This window comes from Numida meleagris, unplaced genomic scaffold, assembly GCF_002078875.1.
Source record: "Numida meleagris isolate 19003 breed g44 Domestic line unplaced genomic scaffold, NumMel1.0 unplaced_Scaffold324, whole genome shotgun sequence".
Classification (NCBI taxonomy): Eukaryota; Metazoa; Chordata; class Aves; order Galliformes; family Numididae; genus Numida; species Numida meleagris.
In genome coordinates this window covers 104,422-113,686 of record NW_018364555.1, presented here as the reverse complement: position 1 = coordinate 113,686, position 9,265 = coordinate 104,422, and the positions used below count along the sequence as shown (strand labels likewise).

The following is a 9,265-nucleotide window of genomic DNA, read 5'->3' as shown; positions in this document are numbered from 1 at the left end:
TGACCAATGGTTGACCAAGAGTTGACCAATGGTTGACCAAGAGTTGAACAAAGATTGACCAGTGGTTGACCAAGAGTTGACCAATGGTTGACCAACAGTTGAACAACGATTGACCAGTGGTTGACCAAGAGTTGACCAAGGGTTGACCAACAGTTGAACAACGATTGACCAGTGGTTCACCCATAGTTGATCAATGGTTGACCAAAAGTTAACCAATGCTCGACCAGTGGTTGACCATCTCCCCCCTCTTTATGCCATCAGGTAATGAAAAAACCATCTTTTGTATCCCACTTAACCCGGTTGCCCCAAATAGCTTGTAGGCGGCTCTAAATATCCTCTTGTGGCACTGGCCTATACTCTGTCATAAGCAAGTTGACGTGCACGGTGTTGCTGACCAGACCGCTGACGAATTGCTGCAGGAATCTGAGGAGGAGTGGCAAGAATAAGGAACCTAAGCAAAGCAGAAGAAAAAGTCCAACAGTCACGGACAAGAGTCTGGACAGCCAGGCAGAAGGGTTCTTGAGGCAGTTCATTCATCCTGCCCCCCACCAGTCTCGGTTGATGCGATCTACAAGGGTGCTGTCCAGCAGCTTCTGCACCGTTGCTCGCTGTATGGAAGTGGTGACATTCTTCTCCCAGTCGAGACAGCAGAAACCTGGCACTCCACCTTGCCATCAGGACGAATGAGAACCGTCCCAACGGGAAGGCGCTCCGTTAACGGATGGTCTGTGGCTCGCCGCTCTAGGTGATTCAAGCCGTACAATGCGCGTAGCAGCAAAGCGTGAGGGCACAGCTCTGCTCCGGCTAACCTTCCCCCCTCAACCTGCGTGGATAACAACCCGTGTGGATTAACTCCTGCCTCGAAAGGAGGTGCTGAATGACAGCCAGGGCACGCCTGAACAATTTCCCACGCTGTCAATAGGGGAATATGGAACACTCTGCGCAGAGCGATAGCAGATTGGGGGAACTGCCGGTGTGACGGCTCCGCAGCTACCCGAAGGTCGGAGGTGGTGAAACAGCAGGCTGCATCTGCCTGCACGTTTCCTTCGGTAGTGAAACCTGGAGCCTGTGTGTGACTATTCACATGCATAAAGAATACAGGGTGTGTACGCCATGATAAAGTGTTATATCGCATCACGGCCGTCTCTGTCCGGGGTTCCGTGCAGGAACGACACAGTATCACGGAGCGAAAGCAATATTGAGTATCGGTTACAATGTTGACGGGCTGCTGGGCAAATAGGTCAAGAGTAAGACAGACAGCCAAGAGCTCCAGTTGTTGTGCTGAGCGTGTTTCGTCTTCTCTAACTTCAGAATGCCACACGCCTTGGTGCAACCAGGCCACTGCATAGCGCTGTGTTTTTCCAGCGGCGTCGGTAAAGGCCGCAGTGCCTTGTAGTGGACTCTCAGCTAAAGGAAGCACAGGTAAGATAGTAACTAACTGCAACAGATCTGTGTATTGAGTGCGAGGGGAATTGGTCATTACACCTGGATAATCTACCAGGGCTGTTTGTGCAGCCAGAGAGTTCTTCTGCAACTGCGTGAGCGACGTTGGGTCAAGCTCAACAGCGATTGCTTGGGGCTCTGCCCCTGCAATGGCAAGCACCTTGTCACGCGCCCATTGGATGGCCTGGCCCAACAGAACACCCCACTGAGGTGATGCCACACGGGGAGTTGCGACGTATCCGAATAACAAGGCCCGAGTCCTTGTTCAAGAAACTTCTGTGACTCCTCAGTTGACCAAGAGTTTACCAATGGTTGACCAATAGTTGAACAAAGATTGACGAGTGGTTCACCCATAGTTGATCAATGGTTGACCAAAAGTTAAGCGATGCTCGACCAGTGGTAGACCAGTGTTTGATCAATGGTTGACCAGTGGTTGACCAATGGTTGACCAGTATTTGATCAATGGTCAACCAACAGATGAACAATGATTGACCGATGGTTGACCAATAGTTGATCGGTTGTTGACCAAAAATTGAACGATTAACCAGTGGTTAACCAAAAGTTGAGCAGCAGTTGACCAATAGTTTATCATCAGTTGACCAATGGCTGACCGATAGTTGACCAACAACTGACCAGTGGTTGAGCAACAGCTGACCAGTAGGTGACCAGTGGTTGACCATGAGCCAGCACGTGCCGTCATGGCCAAGAAGGAGCCCTGGGGCGCATTCCATGACCATGGCCAGAACGGTGATGGACAGAGAAAGCAATGGGCCGTAGCGATGGCACACGGCAGCACTGTGTCTGCATGACTCCCTCCTGTCCCCTGGAGGGACGCTGCTCTCTGAGGCGCTCATGGGGAGCAGGAGATGTCAATGGGATGAGGTTCAACAAGACCAAGTGCCGGCTCCTGCACTTTGGCCATAACAACCCCAGGCAACGCTACAGGCTTGGGGCAGAGTGGCTGGAAGATTGTGGAGGAAACAGACCTGGGGGTGTTGGTCGATGTTCGGCTGAGCATGAGCCAGCAGTGTGCCCAGGTGGCCAAGAAGGCCAATGGCATCCTGGCTTGGATCAGAAATAGCGTTGCCAGTAGGAGTAGGGAAGTCATTCTCCCTCTGTATTCAGCCCTGGTGAGGCCGCACCTCGAGTGCTGTGTCCAGTTTTGGGCCCCTCACTGCAAGAAAGACATTGAGGCCCTGGAGCATGTTCAGAGGAGGGCACGGAGCTGTGAGGGATCTGGAGCACAGGGCTTATGAGGAGCGGCTGAGGGAGCTGGGGTTGTTCAGTCTGGAGAAGATTAAGCTCAGGGGAGACCTCATCGCTCTCTGTAACTACCTGAAGGGAGGTTGTAGTGAGCTGGGGGTCAGCCTCTTCTCTCATGTTAAGTAGTGATAGGACAAGAGGGAATGGCATCAAGTTGTGCCACGGGAGATTCAGGTTGGATGTTACAAAATACTACTTTTCTGAAAGAGTGGTCAGGCGCTGGAATGGGCTGCCAGGGAGTTGGTAGAGTCACCAACCCTAAAGGTGCTCAAGGACCGTTCAGACATTGTGTTGAGGGACATGGTTTAGTGGGGTTATTGGTGATAGGTGGATGGTTGGACTGGATGATCTTGTAGGTCTTTTCCAACCTAGCTCATTATATGATTCTATGTCACAGGGCAGCGCTGCGCAGGATGGGAGCCAGCAGGCAGCTCTTGGGACAGCGTCCTCTCACTCTTCTCTGCCTTTCACTTTCACTTCCACTCTGACTCACCCACATTTCCCGGAATGGGAGGAGAAGATGTTGAGGCTGCAGAGTACAAGTAGCCCCACAGCCCGGTGCTCAGAGCCCTGCTGTGGTGAGTGGCCGGGGCTGAGTGTGGGGGGGGGCTGGGGAGGGAGGGCAGAAGGGAGCCTTGCCCGGGTGGTTGGGGGGGCACATCCGTGTTGGATGGGATGGGGAAGAAAAGCCTCACCCGAGAAAACCCTTGGGATCATGGTGGGGAAGGGATGGGGTGCAGTGGGGGGATGCTGGGGCTGTAGGCACCCAGTGGAGGCGGGGGGGAGGGTTGTACCTCTTTGCACAGCACCAAAGCCGCCTCTTCTTTCCTGCTGTGCTGCCGCTGGCTGAGAAGCTGGAGGGACACGGAGCCGGGAGGGCAGAGCCGCGTTCCACACACTCGGAGCCCACCAGAGCCAGGTGAGGTGGGAGCAGAGCTCTGCTACCGATCGCTGCGTGTTCAGGCACCGGGTGATGCTCGACAAAGCAGGCGCAGCCCCGAGCAGAAGTGCGGCTCTTTGCATGTGGCCGCCCACCCCCTTCCCCCCTCCCCTCCTCTCCCCACACCGCTCCATCCTCCACACACCCCACCCCACCCCACCCCGAGTTCCCCCCATCCCGTCCCGCCGGGTGCTGGGGTTGGGCAGAGGGGTCCAGGCCGGGCTCTGGGCAGCAGCCAATTCTCGGGGTGAGGTCCTCTCCCCACTCTGCCTTTGCTTTCGCTCTGCCTCACCTGCTGCTCCGTGAACAGGATGAGAACGGGTTGAGGCCGCAGGGTACGGGCAGCCCCACAGCCCGGTGCCACAGAGCCCTGCTAGCTCGGGGGGGACGGGGCTGCAGGTGGGAAGGGGCCAATGTCACAGTTGCCTCGGGATTGTGCAGCTGGGAAGGAGGAAATAGGGAAGGAAGGAACGCTTGTCTTGGAGAAAGGAAGCGGGGTGAATGGGAGCATCGCTGCTGGCTGCCGGTGCCCCGTCACGAGGTCTCGCTGTGCCCATGCAGGCCAGGCGTGCCGTGAGCCATGGCATCTGCAGCGTCGGTGCTGGAGTTGGCGGAGCCCGTCTGCTTCGTTGAGAACCAAGCAGGGCAGGGGCTGGCGGTGCGGCAGGACGCCCTGCAGGTGCTGGCCAACATCACACAGCCCGTGGTGGTGGTGGCCATCACCGGGCTGTACCGCAGCGGCAAGTCCTACCTGCTGAACCGGCTGGCCGGGCGGAGGACGGGTGAGGGAAGGGGTGGGATGGGCACCGCTGACCCCGCGTGCCCCCGGTGCCGGGATTCTCCCCCTCTGCGTTTCACGCTGCCGACTCCTGCGTCCCCCACGCAGGTTTCTCCCTGGGCTCCAATGTGCAGGGTCACACCAAAGGAATCTGGATGTGGTGCCTGCCTCACCCCCGCCAGCCCGGACACACGCTGGTGCTGCTGGACACGGAAGGGCTGGGTGACATGGAGAAGGTCGGGGAGAAGCAGCGCCTTCCCTCTGAGCATCCCCAGTGCACGGGGAGCTGTGGGGAGAGCCGCGTGCACCGCCTCCGCCATAGCAAGGCAGCGGGGGTCGGGTGGTTGGGGGTCCCCAGATCTGAGCTGTTGGCCACTGGTGCTCGGAGCGCGGGGCTTCGCTCCCCCCGCGCACCGCGCTGCTGCAGTGGAACCTGGGATGGCCATTGCAGGGGGACACCAAGAACGACGCGTGGATCTTCGTGCTGGCCGTGCTGCTCTCCAGCACCCTGATCTACAACAGCAGGGGCACCATCGACCAGCAGGCCCTGGAGAACCTGCAGTATCCTTGGCAGCCGTGGGGATTCCCCACTGTGTTCCCTCTGGGCTGTGGGCTTTGCACCATGGAGCTCCCCCGAGAGCTGCCTGGTTGTGGGGCATCCACATCCCCGTGGTGCCCAGGGGCTGCCCAGGGGTCTCGTGTCGCGGGCAGAGCCGAGCTCCCAGTTTCCTTAGCCAGCCCCCCAGCTACGTGCTGACGTTGGCAGAGCGCATCAAGTTGAGCAAGAGCCCCGGGGAGAGCGGAGCCCAACTGCCCGCAGCCGCCGAGTTGGCCCAGTTCTTGCCAACCTTTGTGTGGGCCGTGCGGGACTTCACGCTGCAGCTGGAGGCGGATGGGAAGGAGCTCTCCGAGGACGAATACTTGGAGCAGGCGCTGAAGCTGAGGGGCGGTAGGGCAGCGGAGCTGTGCCGGGCACGTCCGGCACCGGCGCTGGGAGGCAGCGAGAGACCCGAGCTCCGGGTGCTGTGTCCCGCAGGCAGCAGCGCGGAGGCCGAGAGCTACGACCGCCTGCGGGAATGCATCCGCCAGTTCTTCCCCGAGCACAGGTGCTTCGTTTTCAAACAGCCTTGTTTACCTTGGCCCATCGATCCGGTCTATCCAGGTCCCTCTGCAGAGCCTTTCTACCATCTGACAGATCAACACTCCCTCCCAACCTGCTGTTGTCTGCAAACTTACTGAGGGTGCACTCAATCCGCTCATCAAGATCAGCTTCATCGCAGAGGCTTTTGGCCAACCTTTCGCTGTTTTTCCCCGGTTTGGCAAACTTCCATTGCTTGTTATGCCACAATGAGCAACCTTCTATCTTGATGCACTCTAATCCAAAACAATACATGAGAAATCTGAGGAAGAATTCCTTGCACGTGGTGGGTACAAAGATAAAAGCAGTCTGTTGTGACTCCAGTGCATCTTGTGAAGCAGAACTATTGAGAAAAACAAGGCTGTTCACACCTCAAGTGATGCTGAAATGGAAAGTTTTAGAACCAGCACTCACTGATTCCTTTTGCAGTTAACATTGTCCCAGTGGGCATCTCGGACACCTGCGCAGCTTCAGCCTCAAGCTGAGGACACGAAATGAAACGTACAGATAATATCAACAGGCAGAACATGGCCAACAGGAGCCAGCATGTATGCTGCAGTGTCTGTGGGCAAAAGCTGTCCTGCCCCTCCTGCTGTGCTGCCCGTGTGCATAAGCACTAAGGCACTCTACCCAGTGCTGCCCAAAGTCTGTGGCACAATATCTGACCGTGGAAGCTGGAAACTTCAAGTTAAAACAACATGAGCTTCTGCTCCAAACACAAATAGACATTCTAAAATGTTTACAAGCAATTCAGTGCAATGCTATCGCTGTCATTGTCACTGTCACTAACACTATCGCAATCACAATGCTACTACCGTGCCATTAATATAATCACTGCCATTGTTCTTGACACAGCGTGCAGCTGCAACCAGCAACAGCGATGGGCACAGCCCGCACAGCTCCTTGCCTGGGCATCTCCTGTGACAAAACAAAACCCTTGCTGACCTAATCGGCGCCGCGGTGTGCAAGATGCCTGCTGCTGCAGTTCTCTGTCCCACCTGTAAATGTCGGTAGACGCAACTAGAGCCAGCAAATATATGTGTACAGAACAGATCTGAAAATAGCCTGGTCTTTAGGGACTGAAGCAATTAGTGCTCCAAATAAGTCATTAAGAAGTTCTTCATACCTGCTATGAGCAAGGACACCCCAATATTTTCAGTAGCCTAGTTGTGCTTATGTATGCATATGCTTTTCTTGCCTTATTCTGGGTATTACTGGTGTGTGTTTTGGGTGTGGATTTTTTTTTTTGGTGGTGGGTTTTTGTTTGTTTATTTTGGTTTGTGTGTGTGTGTTGCTTTTTTTCTTTCCCACATGAATCCACCTCTGGATCTGCCTTCATGCTGTCGTAGACTGTTTTTTTAGCAATAGGGATCAGTACATGAGTTTAAGGACCAAGATATTTGTTTAGCAAAAGGAATCAGTGAGTGCTAGTTCTAAAACTTTCCATTTCAACGTCACTTGAGGTGTGAACAGCCTTGTTTTTCTCAATAGTTCTGCTTCTCAGGACACACTGGAGTCACAACAGACTGCTTTTATCTTTGCACCCACCTCGTGCAAGGACTTCTTCCTCAGATTTCTCATGTATTGTTTTGGATTAGAGGGCACCAAGATAGAAGGTTGCTCGTTGTGGCATAACAAGCCATGGAAGTTTGCCAAACTGGGGAAGAACAGCGAAAGGTTGGCCAAAAGCCTCTGCGATGAAGCTGATGATGGAAAAATGGGGATTAAGTAAATGATCGTACGGCCACCGTAAATGCAACTGCGCGTGCCCAGAAGGACATGAGCATACATGAAGGAGTTCTTGGAAAAGAATGAATATGGATGCCAATGCACTGCATATGTATGTCTTAACTGTTCAAATGTGGAACCTGAACTCTGAGAGGGTGCGCTTGCTGGTCAAGTCACCCAGTATGTGTTGTGAGGAATAAAGAAATGCCACCTTCTAACACCACGCTGGAGTTAGTTTTCTTCCCAAGTTTCGGATGACAATAACCTTTGGATGAAGGGCCAAGCCACTCAGGAGGACTACAAAGATGCCGTGAGGTTACGCAGGGAGGAAGTTAGAAGGATCAAAGCCCATCTACAATAAAAAGCTCTTCTATGAGTCCATCAGCAACAAAAAGACTAAGGAGAATCTCCCCCCTTTTTTGGATGTGGGGGGAAAGAGTGACAAAGGAAGAGGGAAAGGTCGAGTTGCTTGGTGCCTTCTTTGCCTCAGTCTGTAGTAGTATGACCAATTTGTCCCTTGGTGCCCAGCCCCCTGAGCTGGAGGACGAATGGGGAGCAGAATGAAGCCCTCAAAATCTGAGAAGAAATGGTTAGCAACCTGCTCCACCAGTTAGATGCACACAAGTCTCGGATCTCTAGCTGAGATTCACCCAGCGGTAGTGGGGGAGATGGTGGAAGTGCTCACCAAGCCACTTTCCACCGTTTATCAGCAGTCCTGGCAAACAGGGGAGGTCCCTGTTGACTAACAAATGTGATGTCCATCGACAAGAAGGGTCAGATGGAGGACCCAGAGAACTATAGGCCTTTCAGACGGACCTTGGTGCCAGGAATGTTACAGAGCAGATCATCCTGAGTGTTGTAACGCAACACATAGGGGACAACCAAGTGATTGGGACCAGTCAACATGAGATTATGAAAGGCAGGTCCTGCTTTATTGACCTGATCTCTGACTATGACAAGGTGATCAACTTGGCGGGTGAGGGGAAAGCTGCGGATGTTGGCTACTAGACATTAATAAAGCTTTTGACACTGTTCCCCACAGTGTTCTGGAGAAACTGGCTGCCCATGGCTTGGATGTCTGAATGCTCCTCTCGTGGAAAACTGGGTGGGTGGCTGTGATAAAAGACTTGTGGTGAATGGAGTTTAGCCCAGCTGGAGTCCAGTCAGAACTGGTATTCCCCAGGGCTCTGTACGGGGACCAGTTCTCTTTACTGTCTTCATCAGTGTTCCCCAGGGGTTGGTTTTTGGGCCTGTCCTGTTTAATATCTTTATTGATGACCTGGATGGGGGGACTGAGTGTGCTCTCAGTAAGTTTGCAGATGGAACCAAGCTGTGAGGAAACGCTGATCTGCCTGGGGGGAGGAAGGCCCTACAGAGGGATCTGAACAGGCTGAATCGCTGGGCTGAGACCAGTGGGATGAGGTTCAACAAGACCAAGTGCCGGGTCCTGCACTTGGACCACAACAACCCCAGGCAACACTACAGGCTTGGGGCAGAGTGGATGGAAGACTGCGTGGAAGGAAAGAACTGGGGGTTTTGGTTGACACTCAGCTGAACGTGAGCCAGCAGTGTGCCCAGGTGGCCAAGAAGGCCAATGGCATTCTGGCTTGTATCAGAAATTGCGTAGCCAACAGGACTAGGGAAAAAATCATTGCCCTGGTGAGGCCGCACCTCGAGTATTGTGCTCAGTTTTGGGCCCCTCACTAGAAGAAAGACATTGTGGCCCTGGCGTGTGTTCAGAGAATGGCAAGAAAGCTGGTGAGGGGTCTGGAGCACAAGTCTTATGAGCAGCGGCTGAGGAAACTGGGATTGTTTAGTCTGGAGAAGGGGTGGCTCAGGGTAGACCTTATTTCTCTCTCCAGCTACATGAAGGGAGGTTGTGGCCAGGTGGAGGTTGGCCTCTTCTCCCATGTAATTAGTGATAGGACTAGAGAGAATGGCCTCAAGTTGTTCCAGGGGAGGTTCAGGTTGGATA

General features: G+C 54.1%; 1 protein-coding gene across 4 annotated transcripts; it reads left to right on the top strand.

Moving 5' to 3' along the window:
- Positions 1-70: 70 nt before the first annotated feature.
- LOC110391216 (guanylate-binding protein 2-like) lies at positions 71-5,698 on the top strand. 4 transcript variants are annotated; one of them, XM_021383019.1, is made up of 9 exons: positions 71-261; positions 369-1,422; positions 3,104-3,284; positions 3,561-3,625; positions 4,208-4,428; positions 4,533-4,660; positions 4,876-4,985; positions 5,171-5,373; positions 5,461-5,698. In XM_021383019.1, exons 5-9 carry the CDS (start codon positions 4,227-4,229, stop codon positions 5,661-5,663), a joined length of 846 nt encoding a protein of 281 aa, XP_021238694.1. In that variant the 5' UTR covers positions 71-261; positions 369-1,422; positions 3,104-3,284; positions 3,561-3,625; positions 4,208-4,226; the 3' UTR covers positions 5,664-5,698. The 4 variants fall into 4 exon arrangements, with proteins under 4 accessions (XP_021238694.1, XP_021238693.1, XP_021238695.1 ...); XM_021383018.1 differs by having other exon boundaries at positions 71-1,422; XM_021383020.1 differs by lacking the exons at positions 71-261; positions 369-1,422; positions 3,104-3,284 and having other exon boundaries at positions 3,318-3,625.
- Positions 5,699-9,265: the final 3,567 nt, after the last annotated feature.